Source organism: Telmatherina bonti (genome assembly GCF_933228915.1).
Source record: "Telmatherina bonti genome assembly, chromosome: 11".
Taxonomy (NCBI): domain Eukaryota; kingdom Metazoa; phylum Chordata; class Actinopteri; order Atheriniformes; family Telmatherinidae; genus Telmatherina; species Telmatherina bonti.
This window is the reverse complement of record NC_136629.1, coordinates 13103562-13129630: the sequence shown is the minus strand read 5'-3', so window position 1 is coordinate 13129630 and position 26069 is coordinate 13103562. Positions and strand designations below refer to the sequence as shown.

Below are 26069 nucleotides of genomic sequence, written 5' to 3'. Positions count from 1 at the left end.
AGAGGAGTAAGATATTTTATTTATTCTGGATGGTTTTATGTCTGGTTTCTTCAACCCTTGTGTCATTAAGCGAGTCCTGATCTGCAACTCAGCCGTTTCTTCACCTGTTCCAACTTTTCTTTCTCAGTTTCACCTGCAGTAGCAGAAACTCGCAGGTTTTAGTTGAGATGAGACGTTTGGACACCAGGTTTTGTTGGCGACTTTGTTTGAAAAACTCTGATCTGAAAATCATCTGGGACTGCAGCTGAGGCTTAAAATAAGCTTCAGTGAAACTTAACGGTTTTTAAAAGGAGCTGAGCAGCAGCTGAAAGAACCAAGATGACCTGGTGTTCAAACATACATAAAGAAGAAAACTGAGGCAGAGGATGAAGGGATGGAAGTATGGAGGGATGATGGGTGCAGAGATGGAAGAGAATGAATGAAACGCAACTGCATGAACCCATGTTTGACTGACGGCAGCCTGATGAAAGCGATGAAAATGATGATGAAGATGAGTCCATCAGAGCAGCATGAAAAAAGAAAGGAGAGATGAAGAAGAAGGACAATCAGACAGGAAACATAATCGTCATCAGCTCTCATCACACTTAAGACAGCTGAGGTTATCCACCCAAACCAGAAGTCCACCATCCGAGTGGTTCAGACCAGCAACAACCCATTCATCCCCCATTTTATCTGTCAGCGTTTTCCACCAACAGCTGATATTCTACTGAAACATCAAGTTAAATCTATTAAACTTCAGATTTTAATACTTTAATATTTAGTAAACGTTAGTTATTTAACCTCCATGCATAAATCGTTATAAACACCACATTTTTTACTTCTATATATGTACACTGATTATTTGCATTTTTAATCTGAATTTACTTTAAGTTATTTTACTCTATTCTATTAAACTACTGTTAATGAGATGGCGTCCAATTTAAATTTACATTAAAAATATACCTGGATCATGTTTTAGTCCCGTTTATTACTAAGGCAAACCGGTTATAATATTTTTCATATCATTGGCTTCATGGCATCATTGGTTAAATGAAATTTTCAGGTTATTACAGATAATCAACAGCCAGTCTGATATTAGGTGAGTACAGTTACATTATCCTACTTTAGCTATGAGGTTAATGATTGAAAATATTAGGTTACATTAAATAGATCAAAATTAAACAAAATATGTGTACCATATGAATTTATAAATAATTTCCCCCCAGAAATCTCAGTTTTATATTTTCCCAAAGAAGTTTATCAACTATAAAAATGTCAATATGGCTGGCCTGAAACAAGAGGAGAAATATTTTCAGTACTTGTAGATCACAACATGGTGAGCTAGAAGTTTGCTGGTTAACTGATCACCCTAGATTTCCCCCAAGTAGTGAGCGTTTGTTTTTCCATCTGTGTTGATCCTGCGATGGACCTGTCCATGTGTACGTGCCTCTAATCCGCTAATTGCTGTGATAGCATCCTGTATCCCTGTGACCCTGAACTGGACTAAGCAGAAAATGGATGAATGAAAATGTAATTATGTAGCATTTTACCAGAATCAAGCCTGATATGGAATGCAGCTTGTTACCTCCACCAAGGAGCTTCTGTTTCTGTCTGTCAGCAACTTTATTCAAAAACTCCTAGAGGAATTTAAATGATGATTTTCTGACAGTGGATCTTTACTTCGATTCCATTTAATGTTAGGAGTGATTCAGATCAGCATCTGAATGCAGGAATGTTGTGAAGGATTCTTCCTCATTGTGAGATAGGACCATTATTAGTATATCTGGATCTAACTCCACAATGAACGGTGGGAAAATCCAGAAAAAGTTCCCAACAGGTTTTACAAGATATCAAGGATAGATGTGGATCCTGGGAACATTCTGGATACTACCATCGGCAAGAAAACAAACATCACAACATAGCCAAGACAATGCAGATACACAATCAATTTATCTGGAATGTGACAGTGGATCCATATGAACTGAATGTAGGACCAGAACATTGACTGGAAACCACTAGATGAGCTGCTTGCTGGAGGTCTGACCTCTCACTGGGAGTTTACAGTTTAAAATGGAGGTGGGGGGAGGGGGGTTGTTTTATCTGTAAGAGTGTGTGAAACATAATGAAGAGGTGCGTTTATAATTGAACTTAGAAAATAAATGTATTTTAATGTTAATAAATCATTTATCTATAAAAACAAGTTATTCTGATCTTTGATATGAAAAGTTCTGTATAAACAAAACAGTCTGTAGACCAGGTTACACCTCATAGAGCCCCGGATTGAGAGCAGGGTCGGTGGGATAACTTCAGACTGCTCAGGCGTTTTTAACCCACACACCCACCCACACCCACACCCACACACACACAATTTACTTTGACTCTGATAAACAGTGAAAGATAAAAATAAGTTCTTTGTGAAAATAAAGATTAGTTTCTGCAGCATCACTCTGTCACTCCTTGTTGTGACATCACCATGTTATCAATTACACCCGTTTCCAGGGCAACCGTTTCAGCACCACCTTCATTTTTTTTATGCCAAGCTTCGTGCTCCGAGCCTCTGACTTCATGCTGTTGCCCAGGGCAAGCATCCTGCTGTCAATCAGGACTTTTCCACAGTTAATCAATACACAGCCTCAGTGTGTGTTTTCATTTAGACATCGATCAGCAATTGGCTTACTGAGCTCAATAAACTCGACACACGCATAAGCATTCATTATTAATGAGGTCACACACACAAGCGACCAATCAGAGCTTCCTAAGAGATGTCAGGACGAGGTCTCCACTGAGAGGATTGATAAAGTGATTGATCGGTTCTACCAGAAGCATCTGTGTCACTGCACAACAAAACTTAATCACACATGGTTATTGATCGCTCACTGAGCATCATCAGTGGTTTAAACAGCCAATCAGATGGAGGGGGACGTTACCAGAGCGTGGAGCTTCTCCTCCAGGTCCTGATTGGCTCTCTGAGACGCTGTGTAGCTGTTCTGCAGTCTGTGGAGAGAGAAGTGTGGTTAGGTATGCTCGCTCGCTCTTAGAGCAATCACAACCTACACGCCGACTTTCTGCTTTGTGTCTGCCGAGCCAGAACCGAATCAGAACTGTTTGAGCTGAGGTACAACCAAGATACAGCAGTCAGAACCAAGTGAGAACCAGGACACAGCCAAGTCAGAGTCAAGTCAGAACCAAAGATAAAGTCAGAGCTGAATCAGAACCAAGTCAGAGTGATACCAGAACCAAGACACATCCAATTCAGAGCAAAGTCAAAATCAAATCAGAACTGAGTCAGAGCTGAGTGACAACGAGAATACACCCGAGTCAGAACTCAAACATAACCTACATGCTCAGTTTCCATTTCCTTTCTGCCAGGTCAGAACCTAATCAGAACTTAGGCAGAGCCAAATCAGAACCAAGACACAGCCGAGTCAGAGCCAAACTGGAACGGAGTCAGATACGAGTCAGAACCTACACGCTCAGTTTCTTCTTCTTTTCCACTGAGTCAGAGCCAAGTCGGAACTAGAACACAGCCGAGTCAGGGCCAAGTCAGAGATGAGTCAGAAACAACATACTTCATTTCTACATCCTGTCCATCGATTCAGAACTCAATCAGAACGAAGACACAGCCGGGTCAGAGCCAACTACGAAGAGTCAAAACCAAGTTTCAACCAAGATAGAGTCATGTTAGAACCTACATGCATTGTTTTTACTTCCAGTCAACAGATTCAGAACAGAGAAAAAACCAAGACACAACCGAGTCAAAGCCAAGTTAGAACAGAGTCAGAACTAAATCACAATCAAATAAATCCGAGTCATAAACTAAACGCTCAGTTTCTACTTTTTGTGCCTAGAACCAAGTTAGGACCAAGACACAGCAGAGTTAACCCAGATAAAAGAAGAAAAAACTTTAATATCTCATGAACAGATAATTACTCTGCAGTACTGAGTCACCACCGCATAACAGACCGCAGTCAATAAATATCCATAAAATATCTGCAAACTCATAAAATCCGTAAACAAATGAAAAAATCTGAACTAATCAGAATCCATCACAGCTTACAGATAAAAACTATCACAACACAACAGACTGAGCAGTGTGATGGAGGAAATACATCTGAAGCATCTAGCTGATGAGAGGGACTAAAGTTCCTCCAGAGGAGGGATCTTCAAACCCGGTCCTCGAGGGCTGATCTTAGTTACTGGCTACTGCAACACACAACTGTTGTCGATTTCTGCACAAGTCAGTTAATAATCAATCATTTGCATCAGGTGTTTTGCTACAGGTACACAAATACCTGCAGGATACCAGGTCTGAAGGAGTGGATTTGGAGATTCCTGCTCGAGATGGTATGGGAATGACCTTCACCAGTCCAAAGGCATCTGTAAACCAGCCTGTAGAGAACCAGCTCAACCGCTGGACTTCAGCTGAACAGAGACCACAGAGCCAGACCAGACCAGAGGCCTCATTTATAAAACTGTGTGTTGCAAAGATGACTACAGGTGGGGTACGTAAAACAGGAAATACGACGCAAATAACACCTCCCAGTTTTTAAAGCAGGGCGCACGCTCGTCCCACGTCTGTTTCCCCTTTACAAATCAGGGTCAACACTAGATTTTGTGTACTTGAGGGAGCATTTTGTCACACCCACATGTTGGCTATAAAAGGTCAGGTGAACGCCCCAGATAGAAATTAATCTCGTTTCCATGACGGCTGAGCAATGAAAAAAGCAAAAATATAGAAATTTTGTGAGGTAGAAATACTGATGAACAACTTTGTAAAATGGTACTTTATCTGGTGGACACAGGATGGACATCAACGGCAGAAAGGCAGAGGAGTATTAGCTGGTGATAGATGCAGCCAATGTCTCAGACGACCAGACTTATCCAGAAACTAAAAATAAAGTAGACATTTAAATGGAGAGAAAAAGCGCATCGCCGTCCACAGGAGGAAGAAGGAGGGGCTGCTGCTTACTCCCACAGATTAAAAGCTGGCAGGGAAACTGACGAGTCCACAGATATGATGGAACCAAACGTGCCAGATGATTATCCTACAGGTTGTTTATTCCTTTGTTTCACGTTACAAAGTGAACATAAACAAATGAGACGTCTCTGACTCCAGACTTTCCTGTGTGTCCCAGCTGGGTTTGCAGCGCTACAGATGTGGTTGGAGAGAGGGAGGCAAGTGATTCCATCTTGTGCCTCCCAGCAGCCATGTCCTCGCAGAGGACACAACAATTTCATTCAAGGAGGAGGTGCAGGAGATAGGGAGCAATAAGGACCGCCCTGACCACCATGAGACTAAAAGAAAAACTTGTGAATAAATCGGAACTCTCCACCTCTTGTTGTTGCATCACTTCTAGACGCTACGTAAAGCAGCAGCGTTTAGTTCCAACATGAGGGGATGGGTTTGAGACTGGGGACAACAGCACTTGGCAAGGTGTCATGTTCACCTGCTCCATTTAGTGCCATGTTATTCATCTTCTACACCTTTACAGGTATGTAACTGGTTCCCTCATGTGCATCAAGGCACCTCCGCCTCCCCTTAATCGGCCTGATGCACGCTATACCACAGCGTGTCTGATTGTGGCGCACATAGCTCTGTTACTTTGCGCTCTGGGTTGGAAAAGGAGGGCGCAGCCTTGACCTGTCAGCTCCTTTTGGAGCCGGGGTCAAGAGTCAATCATCTCAGAAAATTCTATAACTCCAGAGGTTTTATGTGCAACGTCCTCCCGCAGGGACAGATAAGCCACTGTGCGTCTTTACGCATTGTGGTGCATTTTGTATCGAGATAACACCCTAAACCTAATGAAGGGTGATTTTGATGGGTGACCACGTCATTTTAATTGCAATTATTCATTTAGAACTTTATTAGTATGGCAGCTACTGTACGACTTATAGTGTGATCTGATTTTCCTAACATGAAGAACTACTTAATTTCAGAACATATTTTAGTGATTAATGTTCTTATTAACATTTCTGTTGTAAATCCAGATTTACTGGTGGTGGAGGATCAATATCAAATATATCAAATATACATCTTAATTATTGCAAACGCTGTATTTATTTTGGACAAATGTCTCAAATGTCACATCATTTCTTTGGTTTTATTTTTCTGCCGTTAGTGTTGCAGTTTCCCATTTCTCCAGATGTTGTGCGTACGGCAGGGTCAGAGTTGGCGTGGAGGTAGGACATTTTACTGCCAAGTCATGTTTTTATAAATCACAAAAGTTGACATGCAGGATTTTAGCTTTATAAGTGAAGTCCCAGATCTTCTTACTAGGATGCTTCACATGGAAGCGCTGAAGAAACAGAAGGATCTGGCTCCTAAAGACTAAAGTTTCATCAAAAACTAAATCCCCTGCTGGGCTTTGTTGCAGATTAGATCCACATGACGGGATCATGACAGGGCTCAAATGCATGTCCAGTTTTAGCCATGTTATCAGATGAGTCCTGTAGCCTCCTCTGGTCCAGTTCACAGACAGGAATCAGACCCAATGCCATGCCATCTCATCCATAGCTTACTTAATTGTGATGCAGTCAAGCCCTTCCTCACTAAAACTCCTCATCCTCCACTACTGGATCATCAGAACCACCTGATGGAGTAGTAGAGGTTTTTTAATTGAAATAATCAGGTGAACCGGTACAACAAACGTTTTCAGAGACAGAAGTCTCCAAACTGACTTTTAACTCATGTTCATCACAATCATCCTCATCACAACTAAAACAGGCAGGTCCCAGTCCAGTCTGGACCGTGGCATCCCTCACCTGCGGAACTTGTCTCTCATCTTGTCAAGGTCATCTCTGGTTCGGGTAAGCTCCGCCTCCATGTAGTGGCGGCTGCTGTCGAACTCCGCCTCCATGGCCTCCATCTTGTGGGTGGAAAGAGAGAGGCGGCGCCGCAGGTCCTCATTCTGCTGCTGGAGGATTCTGGGTAAGAGAACAGCTCAGGTTTAGGAAACGATTTTTGCCGAACCAGACCTCGTGTTTCTGTGGGTCACATCGTCATGGAGAGATTCAGAACCACCTGTGGATGTGAAGCTTTGTCCTGGAAGATGAAGACGTCTGTCGTGCCAGACTACATCAACTCTCAGCTATGATCTTCTAAAAATACAGATCAATAATTTCTTAAACTAATTAAACTAAGACACCTGATCAGTTCCTATAAATATTTTCTGCCCCAGTTGTCCAAATATTGATCCAACTCCTCCATCCAGGAGCTCATACAGAAGCGTTTTCAAAAAGAATTTAAGGAACCATTGGAGGTCCTTCTTGAGCTCTATTCGCAGCTACTTCTCAGACGTTTATTTACTGGTCTGACTGGTACAAAGAACTCAGCAGATCAGACGTGAACATGCTAGAGTTAGCAATGGAAACTAGAGCTTTCCACCAGGAGATACACTTGTTAACTGGTTGTGTTGACTGGTTAAAAACAGCAGAGCTTTATGAACTCAGTTATTTCATTGAAAGTGAGAAAATCATTTTTAACCATGACTTGTCAAGATTAATTTTTTCCCCCAATCAGCTTGTTATTGACGATGGGCGGATATTCAGATACTTTGGAAATGTGTAGAAGTAGCTTCTGTGGAGGTGTTTATGGACAAAATAAAGAAAAAAAACATGATCTACCTTTTTGTGTGTGTGTGTGTGTGTGTGTGTGTGTGTGTGTGTGTGTGTGTGTGTGTGTGTGTGTGTATGTGTGTGTGTGTGTGGTGGGGGGGGGGGTGTAAATAAGCTAGGTGACTTAACTCCTTTTCAGAAATTTTATTCGTTCATTTCTTCACCTTTTACTATCATTGTTAGTTTCTATTAATATTTTTCAGTGGCTTCACAGCAAGAAGATTGCTGGCTTGATCCTCGGCTGGGGGAGACTTGGACAATAGACTTTCTGTGTGGAGTTTGCATGTTCTCTCCCGTGTATGCGTGGGTTCTCTCCAGGTACTCCAGCTTCCTCCCACCGTCCACAGACATGCATGTTAGGTTAGTTGGTTACTCTAAATTTCACCGAGGGAGTGAATTGTCTCTGTGTGGCCCTGTGATTGACTGGCAGGCTGTTTGGGGTGAGTGGGGTAAGTAGCCTACAATCCTACAGTTGTGCAGACCATGAATGTAACACTTGGTTGCCTAGCAACATTACCCCCAGCGTTGTGTTGTTGTGTTTTGAAGTTGTAAGAGTAGCACTAGCTAGCATGTCGCGCTCTGTCCCAAAACACAAAACTGACAATGAAAACCGGAGATTTAACCCCGCCTGGACTGATGAGTATTTGTTTATTTTGCCGTCACATTCAAGCGTCAAACCGATGTGTTTAATATGCAATAACTGTGTGTCGGTGTTTAAATATTATAATGTGAGGAGGTACCACATCGAGAAGTTTAGTTTGATATGACCTTTTTATGTTAAAAGTTAGGAGAAAAAAATAGGCTGACTGGAATTTATCATTTTATTTTGTGCGTTTGCTCGTCATGTTGGACTGAATTTAAAAGAAAAATGAATAAACTACTTATTTTTCAAAATGTAAATATAAATTTATTTTCCCTTACTTTATTTACTGCCTCTGATAATTTTTTTATTTGAAAATGTGGCCCACCTGAATATCTCAGAGTAGTCCCGATCTATGGTGTGCAGGATTGTATCTGTGCAGTGTGAAATAAAATGCCCAGTCCGCCCATGGTTCTCACACGCAGTTGTTCTCCTTAGCTGCTCACTCAGAAGTCAGAACCAGGATCTACAGACTGAAGTGACTTTTGAATGTGTAAAGGTTGTTCCATAACAGCACGGATAAAGAAGGTCCTGTCACATCTAGACAACCAGGATTAAATAAAAGTCTAAAGGGATAGTTCTGTGTGTGTGTGTGTGTGTAAGGATGCAGTCTGTGCATGTAATTAGCACAGCATATGCACAGCCTCAGTTAACAGAACATTCTCACTCTTTTACAGTCTCATCTTTGATTGTCTGCGTTGCCACCTGACACACACATTCTGGTACTTATTAACAAAGGGAGGACCGAGGAAAAAAAAAGAAAACATGCAAGTGAGGACGAATGTTTCTGCTTCACTTGGAAATAAACAAAAAATGTATCTGGAAACACAGAGGGGTAAACAAGCTGTGAGGATCTGAACAGAGTGATAAAACAAGCAAGATCCATTATCGTGGTGTTTCATTCACCTGAGTTGAATGTCATGTACAGCTGTGCATGTTTTTATTTAAGAAATCAGTTTTCAAAAAATTAAAACTGATTTTTGTAGAAAAATTTTTTTGTAGGGAAAAAAAAAAAAAAAAAAAAAAAAGGTTGCGTTTTCTGTAGAAAACTGGATTGTGACGTTGGAGACATGAGGAGACTCACCTGATCCTGTCCGAGTCGGATAAAGCCTCCTGAAAGAAAGCAGAGAAAAGTCAGAACAATCTTTCAGTTTTCTGAGAAAACAAAAAAAAAAGAACATAAAATGTCTCTGATAATAAACCAGAAACAGGGACAACATGAACACCTGGAAACTCAGGTGTTTATACCAGGTCAGTTCTGCAGATGAAAACCTGAAGTCCTGCAGCAGATGATCTGAAGCAGAACCAGTGACGTGTCACGAGACTGTCTCAAGCAGCAGATCCCACATCAGGGATCTGGTCTGCATGTCAGTAAAGAGAACACCATGATCAGACTTTTGTACTGAAGAGAACTGGAAGTTCACCCTCAAAGTCCAATCATGTTGCAGACGTGTGCTATTCGAGGGGGTTATAAACCTAAAAGCAGCAGTTTAGAGCAAGAATTAAAATTTAAGAGGAACTTTAGCTGCATTTTAGCAGTGTTGTGTGTAAATGTTTGTGTTGTAAATAATAAAAACAACTGTGTCATGTTTTTGTTTGTCATTTTTCTGACAGTTTGTTGTTTTACAGATTTTACTGGTAACATTATCAAGGAAAAAACATCCAGGGGCTCCAGCAGGGATGTGGAGGACGGAGACAGGACTGTCAACACCTTGTCCACAGTAACAAACAGGTTTTATATTCTGGATATTTATATGCAACTTTACCCTGCAAACAGATTTTAATTTCTTTCAGCTGAATGCTTCCTCCCAGAAACACCAGGGTTCATTTTGGATAACTTCTATAATCTCATAATATATTAATGATGTTACTGATGAGTCACCGTTGAGCCTGGAGGTGTAATTAGTGGGAAGTCAGGTGTCTCCCCTGGACAGGAGTCTTGTTACATACCACTGCAGCTAAGAAAAGTCTCGACATGTTTGTAGACTAGTTAAATTTCAGTTTTTAATAAAGAGAAACCTGATAAAATTCAGAATATTTATTACTTTTTATTTCACCAAGGTTTAAAACAATGATAGAAGGAAATGACCATTTTTAATTTTTTGTCCTGAGAAAAAGTAAAATTATTTATGTTTTCTGTCATTAAACGAAAGATGCAGATGATTCGTCATGAAGACAAAAATCATTCTGACAAACACCTGCTGGTCTCCGCTGTACTCCTACTGGGTTCAGGTGTGTTATGGACTGGGTTCCAGGACTGTTGGGAACAGGATTCAATACTGGGTCCCAGGATTTTGCAAGGAACTGGGTCCAGGTCAGATTGAGTCTTTTACTGATCCAGATCTGGTCAGACCATTTCGGGGACCGAGGTGTCAGTTATGGTCTTTGGACCTCTGAACATCAAGGCGGTTCTGGATTCGTTTTACCAGCAGATCTGTCCTAGTTTTCCAGAAGCTCCTCCTGACGTTCAGTCACCACTAGGTCTACAGTGACGAAGCAGCAACGACATTCAGCATCATCCCTGCATCCATCAGGGCGTCATGTGACCGACCCTTTAAGCTTGATCATCTGTAGAGGTGGAGCAGCCAATCAAAAGGCTCTGTTCTTCTCTTAATGATGAGTTACAGACCCAAACCGATCAGATCCGATCAATACCAGGAGATCAAGGATCTGACCGTCACAGTGATGCATTGTGGGGGATTCAGGCTCAGAAGATTTTTTTTCATTAAGTGATGATCAACAATGTCAATAAGAATACTGACTTAAAATAAGAAGAGGAAAATATGGAGGAAGAGGAATAAAAAAAAAGAAGAAGAGGAAGAGGTGTTGCTCCTCCTCTCACCTACCTGGATCTTGGACAGCAAAAACTGATTGGACAGAGGACGTTTGTGTCTCCAAGGCCCTTTTGTCTCCTGAGCCTCCATCTTTACTCTTCTAGTCACATCCTCATTGGACCTCGCCTTTTCTGTGATGTCATCAGGCCCCACCCCCTCCTCCCTCAGCGTCTGGCACCAGCTGTTGGGTCGCCGCACTGAGGCGACCCAATAATCCCAGCGCCGAGTCCTTTCAACAGGATCTACAAGGCGGTTCCTGTTGCCACGGTGACGGAGGCGCTGGTGGGTGGGGCTTTCCTGCTCTCTGAGCCGAGATTTGCCGAGCAGTGTGAGGCGGGCGGGGCTAATGACCCGGCAGGTAATCTCGTCCAAGAAGTTGGAGAAGCGGACCTTCTCCTCCAGAACCTGCATCCTCCAGTTCCAGTTGGTCCTGCTTGGGGACGACGGGGAGGACCGCACCGAGGACGGTTTCTGTAGCTCCGCCTGGTCCAGAGGGTGAGGTGGCAGGTGGCGGGCGCCACCATCGTCTAGCAGCTCCACTGACTTGGACTTCCTGATGACATCATAGGTGTGATCCACACCCAGCGAGGCCGGCTGCTTTAGGATGCCTTTAGTGGGGGCAGCGGTCTGAGTCCGGCCTGCGGGAGTATGAGTCCGATGTGCAACGGTCGGAGTCAAGTGGGCCCGTGTGTGGTGGGTGGAGCTTCTGTGGATCTTTCTGCTCTTTGCGGCATACTTAGGACTTTGGCAGTGATGAGGATTAGCGGTGTGGTGCTCAGATACAGAGAGACCTGTCCCTGTAGTTCTGGTCCGGTGGATCCGGTTGGGCTGGTGGGCTGGGCTGCTGAAGAGCGGTGGAGGGGGTATGCATAGCTCCAGACTAGAAAGGCTGGAGATATCCAGTTCGCTGTCTGAGGGCAGCAAAGATTCGACGCCAAGTTGCGACCTGGGACTGTGGGGGTGGTACTGGGGAGGGTGTGGAGGTGCATTCAAGGTGCATTTCTTTACCTGATTGATGTCGGGCTGCAGTGCAAGCGGTGGCGGAGCGGTGGACAGGGCATGGCGAGTTTCACGGTGCTGCGGTGGAGCCTTTCGGTACGGCTTCCTGGCCGGGGCGGCGCTCGTCATTCTGGGCCGGCGTCGTTCCTGTCCTGGTTCCGATTGGTCGGTCAGTCCTGTTGTGAAAACAAGTTTGATGAGTTGTCACCTGCCTCTCGCCCACCTACTGCTCGCCACGCCGCCGCCACCGCGACTGGACTCTGCTACCACGGACCATCCAACATGCTCCCTCTCTGTACAGATCAATGCCCGGTTGCCCCTCATCAACAACCACAGAGTGTGTGTGTGTGTGTGTGTGTGTGTGTGTGTGTGTGTGTGTGGCGGCCTCGAGCCACACATTGATTGCGTTATTTTCAGAACAGGAAGTGTGGCTGCATTGATCTGTGCGAGGCTAATGTTAGCTTGTTAGCATGTAGATGTGAATGACAGAAAAGAGCTAGTGCTGCTAACATGCTAATCACAAAAAAAAAAAACCCCATTGCTGTCAGGACGTTTCCTAGGTAACAAGCAAGCAGACTGCTCATGTATACAGCTGTTAGCATCTGTTAGCTTGGCACTAAATGTTTGCAAAGTGTTTAAACACAAATCAAATTAAAGTTTTTATTATTTATCTATCATGTTTGTGTTGAAGATGGAAATGAACAGTCTGTTCACAGAACCTCCAGAACCACCAGAACGGCCATGCATGTTCTGCAGGAATCCTAATCGTCACTTTCTGCTCCATTTAGCCCGTTAGTGGCACATGACGCCCTCAGGGAGCCACTGAGGACCATGGATTGCTGTGTCACTTCCTGTGCAGCACACAGACTTTTCATCACTGTGACAACATTCACTGACATGTGCTGAAAAGTTCATACGTGACACAAAGTCCAGCTGAACAAAAACACACCCACACTCCCACTGTGGGTGTGGGTTCTGTCACATCATCACTACATCCAATGAAGTTCAGGTTACACAATTTTATGACCACATATGATCAGAGGGTGTGGAGTCAGAGCGAAGCACAGCTGATCCACGTGAGGTCATGTTGGAGTTGTTAGTAGGGCTGTGATGATACGCTTTTGTCCCGATTCGATTACGATTTTTTTTGGGTGCCGATTCGATTTAAATTGCGATTCTCACAATTCTTTGTTATTGTTGATTTTTGTAGATTAAAAACAAAATAAATGTCTAAAATGTAGTTTTTTTTTCTTATCATTTTTCTTGATTTCAATTAGGAAAAAACAACACAGTAGCTGGATCATCATCATGCTGCTATAAAAGCCAAAGTAGAAGTAGTAAAAATATCAACAAACATTTTTATAATGGATTATTTTATTTGTTTGAAAAATAAAAAATTGATTTTTTTAACACCAAAAAAAAAAAATCTTTTAAAATAGTGAAGCAAAATAATCCAGATTTTCGATTAAATTTTCCCACCTCTAATTGTTAGGATGCGTTTTCATCCTTTCAGGTTTTACAGAAATCTCTCTGGAGTTCTGAACCATTTTGTGGTTCTGTATGATCCAGATCATCTTGATCCAACAGTCTGCAGACAAAAACCAGAACCTTATCTGCAACAGCGCCATCACCCAGTCCACCAGGTGTGTGTTTGTACCTGAGTTGTGAACGTCTCCGGAACACACTTCATCCATAGAAGTTATGAGACCTAAAACACAGAATCAGCTGTTAGATCACCTGAGATCTTGCCCCCCCCCCTTGACCCCCACATCACTTCCCATCACCTAATGTTCTTCATCCTCAGCTTCTCCTCCTCTTCTTCTTCTTCTTCTTCTCAGGATGTAAGCTTCAACTTCCTGAAGAACCTGAAACACAGAAAGAGACAGATTTAAACCTGGGACAGGTGAACAAACATCTGATTTAGCAGGAAATCCTGCTAATAGATCCAGGAAACAGGTTTGTACAACACTTCCCAGAATGCACTGCTCTGCTGATCCCAATTGGTTAAAATCATAGACCGTATATGAAAGATGGACGGAGCCTCTGGCGGTTAACCCCTTAACCGTCGGCGGCCCGCCCGCGGGCCATTTTCCATAATTTTTTTTTTTATGTCACACTCGTACAATCTCTTAGACGTTTCCTTTTTCAATAAAACTGTGCATGACGCACTGGTAGGCTCTCTTTCTGATTGACCACATTTTTGACCAACTGGATTGATCCATGGTCCTTCCTTAGCCAATAATACCCACTGAGTGTCAACCTAGGTGGTCTGACAATCACATACAATTCCGCCTCCAGACCTCGCCCACCAGCTCTGATGCCAGTTCTGAACCCACTGCCGTAAAGCCAATAAAATTACCGTCACGGCGATGTGCGGCTTCTGTGTGTGGGATGTAAAATGGCTTCAGGGGGTCTGTGCGTAAACATTTGTGACAACGTGCGTACTTGTGTGTGTCCGTGCGGAAAAGCAGAAGAAGCCTTTTTTGTCCGCTTTTTCTCCGTATGAACTTTTGCAAAACACGCCAAAAAGCGGAAATACACCCGCGAGGAGGTGGTCAGACACGGAGGGACAGTGATTTTTACAGAGGAAGACGTCTCTGACTGCAGAAGAAGATGTGGTTCCTGAAGGACAAGACCATGAAAAGTAAGTACAAGATATGCAGCTACGGTGTCTTTATAAGCTGTTTAGATAAGTAACTCTGTTGGTTATGGGACTAGGGCGGGGGGGGGCGTTGTTTTCTTTCCATTGTTTCTTACTGTTGGCGTATTTCCAGTGGTTCTGTTTGGTCTGCTAAAGACGTGAGACCTGGTTTGTTAGAAAACTCGGGGTCTCGGCTCTAAAATGTAAGAGTCTGGACCGGGGGAACCGTTCATGCGAGTGTCGTTCAGTCCGAGTGTGCTTGAAGCAAAAGGAGCAGCGATGAAGGAGACGCAGCGGTTCAACACCTCTATTTCCCTCCAGTTGTAAACATTTGTTCATAGATACAAAATCATAGAAAGAAAAAAATAAGCTGCTGCTGATTTATCTGCGTGTGTGTGGACCGCTTTCATACTTTGTGTGCGCATGCGTGCAGGGATGTACGTCTGTTAGAACATCAACTTATTACAGTCGCAGTACTAATGTGGGATAAAAACTTCTTGTTTGTCTTTACTAGTCTGTCATCTGATTCTGATGGAAACCCAGCAGCTCTTCAGATGAAGAAGGACCAGCTCCTTCCAGAGGAAGCCTACATTCCTGCCCTTCAGACCACCAGGACCCCTGCTCATCATAACAGCTACATATTCTGCTCTCCAGCTTTTTTACTTTACTTTTACAAACAGTCTATCAGACAATAGTTCAAAACTAATGAAAATATGTAAATTGTATCATGTTATGGTGTTTTTATTATTACATTTTCTTTACATTACATAACGTGGCATATTGTTTACATATATAAAAATCATGACCGTAAAACTTATTCTGACTCTTTTATTATAATGCAAGCTTTATAAAAACAAGCTTTTAGTGTGTTTATGCATCATATGGTGATTTTCAATAATGCCGATAGTAAATATGAATATACAACGAGATTCCTCTTGATACCACCTTTCATTAGAGGTCTTATTGATGACTGTGTGTTGAAATGTTCTGGAGGTATAGCTTATTGAAGTCAGAGTATCCAAAGTGGCATTTTGAGACTCCAAATGGCCACTTTGGGGAGCGCCTGTACATACTTACAGTAAAGCCCTCATAGAATAATAATTGTGGCTGCTATTGTCACCAAATTTTAACTTGTCATAGGAAAGGCTTCATGCTACAGCTCCATCTGATTTTTCAGTCCATATCTCCATCTCTCCATGAGCAGCATGTTGACAAAGTAGAAGAGAAATTCAGACGAGGGGAAAAAACTGAAATTTCCTTGTGTTCCAACTTCAATAACTTTATGCTGGTTACAGTTACAAGAAATCTGAAAGCTCAGGGTAAAACTTTAGAGTGTTTTCTTTATAAAGAGACCATGCTTTTGAATGTACTCCAAAGGGTTCAAGAACAGCATGTAATTTAATTTGGGTATGTGTTTTTCAGGCGCATTTGGCATTTTGGGGGGTGACTATTAAGGGGTTAAAAGTGAAGCCTATGCAGAAGTGCATAAAACTGCAGTTCCCCCTTCATCCACTAGGGACTGCAAAACAGAGCAAATCCCCCATAGACTCCCATGTTAAAAAGACCAACTTCACAGCAGAAATAAACATGTTTACAGCCTGGTAAAAAAAATCCATTTTATGTTTAATAGGTCAGGTTTAACTTCATGACAACTGTGGGGGGAGTGAATTTTTTTTCCTAACTTGCCCTTTTAAATATAATTTAATCCGAAATTCGGCATATTTCGGGGCATGTCCTTTTGATTGACAGGTACCCGATCTCCCGCTTCAAGTCAGAAGAAGGTAGAGTAACCGCAGTTTTTAGCCAGGTAACAACGTGACTTAGCTTTAGCCCGCTTACCTCTGCTAGCTGGTTAGCTCCTGTTATCTCCAGGTTAGCTCATAGCTCTTAACTATAGAAAATGTCTGTCATCCACCATGATGCTCACAGCCACCCTGTCAGCTCTTCCTCTTTGCCCATATATGGATTTTCCGGGCAAGACGACACGCATGCCCCTACCAACATGGCGATGGTAGGAACCGCCCACCGAGCTTCAATTCAGCTCTTCAGAAATCTAACCAGATCAGGCTAATCCAACAGGGGGCGCCAACATTTCCTCTGCAGTTAACATCACCATGGCTTTTCCGCCATGTTGGTGGAAACCAGCTACTGGTTCCATCTTCCAGGTTTTCACCAGTAAACTTGCTAAAGACAACAGTCCTAACGTGAATCAGCTGACAGGAAGTGAGTCGCCAGGATGCAGGAACTGATTTATGATTAATTCTGTTCAGGTTGAGAAGTTTCTCAGACGAGGCATTTTGATGAAGCTGCCACACCTCCCAGCTAAACGCTGGATGCGACTGGTTTCTGCTCGCTGGGAATAATTCAGGATTTTTACATGTTTTTTTTCCCAGCTTGAACAGATTTGTAACTTGTTTTCATACATATTTTATAAATCTCCAGATAAATGATTCAGTCGTCACTCCTGCATTTTTGTGCACCCAGTCCAATGTCAGAACTTGGTTTTGCTGAACCACCTTCTCGTCACTGCTGCGAGGACCAGCAGGTCCAGAAAAAACCCACTCCTGTCTTCCATCCTAAGACAGGTTTATGTCACCATGGCTGCAGGTGTTCCTCAGGGCTCCTCTCTGGAGACCCTTCACTTCACCACCTGCAACAGCAGATCACAGGCCAGAGGACTGCCGCTGTGAGGGGATGTTGAACTCCAGCTGATGGCAGGAACATGATGGACTGATGGAGATTTTTCTTTTTTTAACCAGAACTTCAGGTTAAAATAACCTACTGAACCAACTTTCTCTTTGTGATTATTCTGTTTGGAGCCTTCAAAACTCAGATGGTCCACAATCCAAACTGCATTTAAACACAACACGTGGCCTGCTCCAACCTCAAGCAGACTCCTCCTCCTGACTGACCCGAGATCTGTTGATCCAGACCAGCAGCAGGTCAAACAGCCGGAGATCAGGGGGTCACATGACTACATAGAACAGCGGGTCATGCAACCTGAGATCCAGCTCCAGGTTTGCTACAGTAGCTGATAGGATTCAGCGCTGTGCTTCCAGCTTTGTCTCACCTGACGTTATTGATTAGTTTAGTAAGAAGATGTATTGATCAACAAAAAGTCATAAAAACAGTCTGACATCCTGATCAGGATGTAAATGAACTCAGAACTTCTTACATCGCTTCTTGTTTCCCCGATTTTCTAGATGTGTGGAAGATAGAGCAGGTGATCGGAACCCGACTGACAGAAGTGTTCAGCTTCTCTGCCTCACTTCTCGTCAACCTCCCGGCAATAGCCAGAGCAGTTCCTGCATCATCAGGACCAGTTACATCAAAGAACCACCAGACTGCTGATGGACCCAACCACTAGTTTCTATACTTTACCGTGTCTTTAAAAACAAACACTGAATGCACCACAACAAACAACCTAAATATAAGGAAAGCAAACTCATCAGAAAGGAGTTCTGTCCTACAGTCCAGCATGGTTCTGTTTCATTCATGTCAAACCAACATCAAAGACATTTTCTAATTAGGAATAGGTCTGGGCGATTTATCGGATTTTAATCTCAATTACGATCTGGGTTTTCAACGATCATAAAAATAAAAGGGTGCGATTATTTTTCTCTCTTTAGCTGTTTGACTGACCCAACCAGCCGTGAAACAGTGATAAGTACCTGTGCTTTTAAAAACATTCAGACTTTCTCCTGTGTATGAAGACGACTTTCGCATCAGACAGATATAATGTTGTGGGGAGGAAAAAAAATCCAGTGTCTTGTCAGTCAATGTCAGTTGCTGGAAAACTTCTGCAGGGACTTCTTATGGATCGCATCCAAACCAACTTTTTTTCCCCCTCTCTTTCAGTTTTTATGGAAATGAGAAATATCCATAAACCTTATTTACATTACAGGTTTAACTGGACCTCCATAACCCGGACTCTCCAACATCCCATCAGCCAGTACGTCAGTCAGAACCTGAGTCACATGACCTGAGCCCAGCTGGAAGCAGGGAATAACCAGAAGATACTGACCATGAGGTAATGAGCTCTGATGTTATGAAATACTGATCCATATTATCAATGTTATTGATTATCAGCAATTTGGCTGACAAGCCACCAGCGAAAATATGTCATGATCAATCACTGCCTTGTCATGCAGTCTGCAGTTGTCTGCCGGTTAAAAGACCGGACAGGTGAGTCACACCTGAAAGTTCAATGACTGATCAGCTTAGTGACAGAAATCAGCTGTTTCACACCCCATCAATCTATAACTGATAAATTTATTAGTCTGCGAGGAGCCAGGAACAGATTCTACATTTTCTGCAAGGATTCAAGGAACTTTATTGTCATATCAGCTCACATTCCCATGTCAGAGATACAAAATTGGAACTGAGGTCTCGAAAGTAGCTGAGAGAAGGAAATACGAATATTTCCTAAAAACTACATAAAAGTATAAATAAAAATAGTAGTTAAATAGAAATATACACCGAATACAAATGTAGGCTATATGTGCATGAGGTAGTTTGGAGTATTGCACTTAGTGTTGTTGCATTGGTAAAGTAAAGGTGCTCGCAGTGCATGTCTGTGCTGAATGCCTTGTTAAAGTAAAAAAATAAAAGTTCAGTCTGGTCCCCTCTAGGTCTGGAGACCCCTGCAGGACAGGTGTTCTTTCATTTAGGCATACCCATCAAAATAGCATACCGTCTGCATAATGCGCATGCGTACCATAACTAGCTGCATGAAATGTATGACAATTAAACATTGAAGTCTTCTGTAATGTCCTTGGGGGTAAAGGAACCAGCTTGATTTATGCTGAACTGGTGTGCCGTTTCCACAAAGAAGCCAAAACTGACTAAAAACTATGTCGAACCGACAGAACACTGGGTTTACCCCAGTGTCTTCGTCCTACTGGCAAGGCCGGATTATCCAATGGGCATTATGGTAGAGGTGGGAAAAAAAAAAAAAAAAAAAAAAAGTCGAAAAATAAGGATTTTTTTTGCTTCACAATTTTAAAATTGATTTTTTTGTTAAAAAATCTTTTTTTTTTTTTTTCTCTCTTTTTTTTTTCCTTCCAAACAAGAAAATCATACATTATAAAATTTGTCATTTTTATTGTTTTTATTGATCTTTTTGTCTTCTGGGGTGTTATAGCAGCAGAATGATGACAAGCAAAAAAATAAGTTTTATACATTTATTTTGTTTTTAATCCACAAAAATAAGCAATATAATAATATAAAATTGTGAGAATTGCAATTTAAATCGAATCGGCACCCAAAATAATCGTAATCGAATCAGGACAAAAGCGTGTCGCCACAGCCCTACATTATGGGCACAGACGCCCACTTGGTGTGTTGATATTGGTACCACTGTGTAAGAGATGTTAGAAATGTCGTTTCACAGTGTATCATTCACAATTTTCACGACGTTGCAGTGGGGAAGGGGGGCCCTGAAACACTCTGGGCCCAGGGGCCTGTGCACTTTTAATCCGGCCCTGCCTACTGGTCATGCAGCCCTCTGATTGGCTGGGACGTGCAGGTGTGTGACAGTGACCACTGTGTTTTTCCACTCAGATGTCAGTATGGCTCCTTCATGAGCCCTGAGTTCTGTCTGGCAGGACATCGAGGACAAACACGATGAACACAGCGGGGTTCCGTCTGCAACACACTGGTCCGAACTGTCTCTGAAAACCACCTCTGCTGCCTCAAACCGAGGCAAACAGCTCCAAACTGACCGTGGTCCAGTTCGCCGCAACAACAAGCTGCACCACCCGACACCGAACACCAGAACCGGACTCATCCGAGCCGCCAGCTCCACTCAGTCAGCATGACCCCACCCGCTGCGGGCTTACCTGAAGGCCGGTCAGCACGGCGCGGAGCGGTCCGACGAGGCTCCGCAGACCAGTCCGCGACGGCGGAAAGGAGAGAAACTTTATCCGGAGCTCCAATCTGCACCTCCGGCGAGGAGCGAGGGAGGAGGACGGGAGGAGAGAGGAGGAGAGGGGGGGCTCCGAACCGATCCGAGGCCCGGGTGAAGCGCTGAGGTCCTGTGGGACGGGCCAGAAAACCGGACCAGGAAACCCCAGCAGCGGTTTGCGGGAGGCGAAGAAGCCGCCTGAGATGTTCCGTGAGACGGCAGAGGATCCGCTCAGAGCTGGTCCTACAAAGTTGAGCCGCTACCTTGCTCAGCTGTGGCCATCTTTACCCGCGGGGTATGATGGGTAATCCTCAGGAATCCCGGCCTGCCTTTAAACTCCCAACACGTCCTGCGTGCTGACGTCACACGACGTCATGAATAAAAGTTAATTAAATTAGATGTACAATATCATAAAAATGAATAAAGTTAAATTTACAATATAATACATAATATAATATAATATATAATATAATATATAATTTAATGAAAAAAAATGAAAATAAAAATGAAATAAAATAAAGTGTAATTAAAATTAATTAAATATTAATTAATTAAAATGAATATTAATTAATAAATTAATAAAATAAATTAAACTTCCATTTTTTAAGTTATTTTTTCTTTTTTAAGTTTCCAGTTATTTTAGTAATTGTTTTAAATTCCGCCTTTTTTTAAATGGAAGAGTATGAATACATATGAGCACATATGAGCACAACTGTACACACACACACACACGCACGCACACACGCAGACACACACACACACACACACACATATATATATATATATATATATATATATATATATATGTGTGTGTGTGTATATATATATATATATATATATATATATATATATATATATATATATATATATATATATATATATATATATACATATATATATATATACATATATATATATATATATATATATATACATATATATATATACATATATATACATATATATATATATATATATATATACATATATATATATACATTTATATACATATATATATATATATATATATATATATATACATATATATATATATATATACATATATATATAAAAAAATATATATACATATATATATATATATATATATACATATATATATAAAAATATATATAGATAGATATGTATATCTATGGTGATGTGAGCAGTAGTTAGGGACCGGTTGAGGTGGAAAACACCAAGTTAAAGACAATCTATACCAACGGTTTACTGTCAGCTGGGTTTTATTTAGGCAAAAAAAAAAACTTTTATAAAATTGGACTAAATGATAAGTGTAAAGAAATTCAGTTTTACTTTCATCATGTGTAAGAAAATAGTGTGAAAATGAGTATCTTATAATCAGGAGAGAGAAGGCAGGGAGTTGGTGGTGCATCTGTTTAATACTTCAGAAGATTGCAATTGGTAGTGTTTCACAAAGTGAACCAGGTGTGCTCATAACACCAACAGAAGATGGACATTTCAGGAGGTCATGGACATACAAGTGGCAGTAAAGTCCAGAACAAGAAAAGCAATATGTCCTGGATTAATTGATGTTGAAAGATTTCTGTTTGTGGAAAAGCTCTTTTTTCCAGGAATTTGGCCAGGAATGGATGTAATGTTAATGTTCCTGTAATTGTTGTTACAATTACAGGGGCGGAGCTGGACCAGAGGAAAAAGAGGGATTTATTATTTCAGTGACGAGAGACTGACAGAAGGGAGACAAGAGTCTGACCATCTTTTATTTCTAAATCATGTGATTTTTCACTGATATCAGAAATTAAAAAACAAAACAACATCAACACTGAAGAGGTTGCCCAAAAAGATGAAGGAGATGCTTCATAAATCTGTTGCAGTGGATTTCACATTAGAGGCAAACATGAGGTCACACTGTCAGTGAGACATTTAGACATGAGACCGAATGTTCTTTTCTTCCTTAAAGACTTTAGAGGAGGTGACACTAATGAGCTTCTAATGAGACAACAGAAGGAGTAAAAACATTCAATGAACTCAACATGAACTGAGGAGGAGGTGCAAGAGACATGTGATCTGAGGCAGTTACTAGGCAACAACCATGTCATCTCATAATGAATGGCTAGTCAGCTGTTTATCTGACATTTCTTTGATTTTATTCTTTTTTTCTGTGAATTTGAACGAAGGTTTTTTTGTGTAGTTTTCTTTTGAAATCCACAGCATCACTTTCACCTCCTCATGTGGTGACGTAAAGCAGAGAGGTGACAGGAACGTCGTATGAATCATTTAGTGTTTGATTTTTCTATATTCTGCTGTGTTTTGTCCTCTGCACAGGGCAGTGTTGACTTCCATCATCAGTCAAGATGTTCAGACCTTCAGCACGTCTCAGAGTTTTAGTCGGTGAACACATGAAACTCCTGTAGATCTGATCTGAGAGCAGCTGTCTGTCTGATGTGTGGTTTCATCATCCCGTCGTCTTTGTGTCTGAGCTGCAGCATCCCAGTTTCTCCTGCAAGATCATTAAACTTTCATTCCCTTTGATGTCTTCCAGGAGAAGACGTCACATTTCTAATAAGAAAGACGTTCTCTGAGGAGTCACATGTGTCTGAGGAGAATTTACAGCAACCTCATTAATTATGGACATCATGTGTTGAAATAAAACTATGAAAAAACAAAATGGAGAAACACTGTGGGACAAGTAATGTCCTTGTTGTCCTAAAATGTCCTCAAAGTCCAGAAATGTCTTTAAAGTAAAACAACAACAACAAAAACAGGACCGGCTATTGTCTTCACAGTGTAGGGATTTCCTTAGAGTGCAGAATGTCCTCACACTGTAGAAATGCTCCCACACCACAGAGATGAGCTCACGGTGCAGTAGTGTCCTCACAGTCTAGAAATGTCCTCACAGTGCAGAAATATCTTCACACTGTGGACATGTCTTTATAGTGCTGAATATACTTCGAGTATAGAAATGTCCTCATACTGCAGGATGTCCTCACACTGTAGGATGTCCTCACTGTGCAGAAATGTCCTCACTGTGCAGAAATGTCCTCACATTGTAGGATTTCTTCACTGTGCAATAATGTCCTCACAGTGCAGGAATGTCCTCACGGTGCAGAAATGTCCTCACACTGTAGGATGTCCTCACTGTGCAATAATGTCCTCACAGTTTAGAAATTCCCCCACACCACAGAGATGAGCTCACGGTGCAGTAGTGTCCTCATAGTGCAGAAATGTCTTCACACTGTGGACATGTCTTTATAGTGCTGAATATACTTCGAGTATAGAAATGTCCTCATACTGCAGGATGTCCTCACACTGTAGGATGTCCTCACTGTGCAGAAATGTCCTCACTGTGCAGAAATGTCCTCATGGTGCAGAAATGTCCTCACATTGTAGGATGTCCTCACTGTGCAGAAATGTCTTCACACTGTAAGATGTCCTCACTGTGCAGAAATGTCCTCATACTGCAGAAATGTCCTCACTGAGTTGATATTTCCACACAGTGCACAAATTTACACAAAGTGTAATTTAGTACGGTGTTCCTATTGTGTGACGATGTCAGACCATTCCTCTGTATATTTCTTCATGCTATCAGGCATTTCTGTGCATTGCTGTTTATTGTGTTTTGTGTATTGTTTACTGATTCATGTGTACTATTGTTTACTGTGTTTTGTGTATTGCTTACTGTGTTTTGCATATTGTTTACTGTGTCGTGTGTATTGTGGTGTTCCTTACTGTCTGGACGAGCAGCTAAACGAGAGACGTGTCACAGCAGCCAATCAGCTGGTGCGAACAGATGATCTGCAGGAACAACAGACACACAAACTGATCAGATCACATGACAGCACAAACACAGCAGCTGCCGTCGAGATGATCGTGTCTCTGCCAGGCAGAAAGACGAAGACAATGTCCAGCTGTTCCACAACAATGCAGACCCCCTCTCTGTCCTCTGACATGACAGCTATGGTAATAATGGGAGGAATGGGAGGAATGGGAGGAACGGAGACTACTTACAGTCCAGCAGCTGCTGGTGTCTCTCTGAAGGACGGTTAAGTGTTGTTAGCAGATCACTTCCTGCAGAATTGCAGTTACCATGTTAGCATCACAGCTAACAGCTTTTATCTTTGTTTGATTTGTTTTCATTAGCCAAAGGATGATGAGGTCTAATGACAAGAACAAAACTACATCCAAAACTGGAATAAAACCAAGTTAAAAACCAAAGTCCAAAACCAGGTGAAAACCAGGCGGAAGTCAGGTCCATAACCACTACAAAACCAGATTAAAGCCAGATCTTAAACTGGAATGAAACTAGATTAAAATCAGGTCCTAAACAGAATAAAACCAGATTAAAATCAGGTCCAAAACAGAATAAAACCAGATAAAAGATAAAAACAAAACAGAATAAAACCAGATTAAAGACAGTTCAAAAATCAAATTCAAACCAGATTAAAAACTGGGTCCCAAACCAAGACCAAACCAGTCAATTCTGAAACCAGAACAACAGCATGTTAAAGCCAGGTCCATAACCGGAATAAAATCACGTTAAAAAAAAACAAAAACAAAATAAAGCAGAATATGCAAAGGTCTAAGTGAAAACTAGATCTAAAGATGAACAAAAACCAGGTCTAAAACCGGGTGAAATCCAGGTCTAAAGCCAGGTATATCCTTATATAAAACCAAAGCAGAAACTAAACCCTGTGAGTTGTAACAGCTGGTCTAAAGGAGTCTCCATATTTCTCTATCAGGAATATATAAGATGCTTCAGGTGGTTCAAGTGAATCGAGAAGGTGATTCAGGTAGTTGAGCTGAGTCCGACCTGATGACAGAAAAAGTGAGATGAGAAGGCAAAGGAAGGAAGGAAGGCAGACAGACGTACTAAAGGAAACTCAATCACAAAGGAAGTAATAAAGGAAATATGTGACTCCTTAATCTCCTGTTTAAACTTAGTAGCACTAATACAGAGATTCAGGGAGGAGGTGGAGTGGGGGGTGGGGTCTTCAGCTGCTGTGTGAGGGTGGGGTCAAGCTATCCCCCCTTTTTCTCCTTGGATAAACACATCGCCATTGTGAACCAGGTGGTCTGAAACACTGAGATTACAATTAACACAGAATCTCCCAGCTGTTCCTGATACATTTCCTTCAGCAGGTTAGACCCTCATCGCCCCCTCAACACCCCCACAATCCCACAATTTACTCTTGATCCACTCACAATCCACCCAATATTGACACAAATGTAACCCAACATGCTGGTGAATGGTTTATTCACCATACAGCTGAGATCCAAAGTAACCTGGTTTTTACCAAAACCTAGAAACAACATGGAGGTGAAAAATGACCTGTGAGCCGAGGAATCCCTCAGTTTTGGATGAAAATCCATCCATCCATCCATCCATCCATCCATCCATCTCAATAAACAGTAAGGATGATCAGAGTCCAAAACATCTATGCGTTTCTGTTTATCTTAATTTCTGAAATTTTCATTTGGTTC

The 26069-nt window shown here is 41.9% G+C and overlaps 1 protein-coding gene across 2 annotated transcripts in view; it reads right to left on the bottom strand.

Moving 5' to 3' along the window:
* Window positions 1–20830, bottom strand: part of tjap1 (tight junction associated protein 1 (peripheral)) — a 33286-nt gene extending 12456 nt beyond the window's left edge. The window contains exons 1-8 of one of the 2 annotated variants that reach the window (XM_079249021.1): window positions 20548–20830; window positions 13851–13931; window positions 13724–13774; window positions 12076–12242; window positions 9318–9346; window positions 6742–6903; window positions 2907–2973; window positions 431–460 (exon numbers count right to left, since the gene is read on the bottom strand). In XM_079249021.1, coding sequence (XP_079105147.1) covers window positions 431–460; window positions 2907–2973; window positions 6742–6903; window positions 9318–9346; window positions 12076–12242; window positions 13724–13760 — 492 coding nt within the window. In that variant the 5' untranslated portion in view covers window positions 13761–13774; window positions 13851–13931; window positions 20548–20830. The remainder of the gene's footprint in view (window positions 1–430; window positions 461–2906; window positions 2974–6741; window positions 6904–9317; window positions 9347–12075; window positions 12243–13723; window positions 13775–13850; window positions 13932–20547) is intronic. The other variant, XM_079249022.1, reaches the window with a different exon arrangement.
* Between the last annotated feature and the right edge of the window lie 5239 nt (window positions 20831–26069).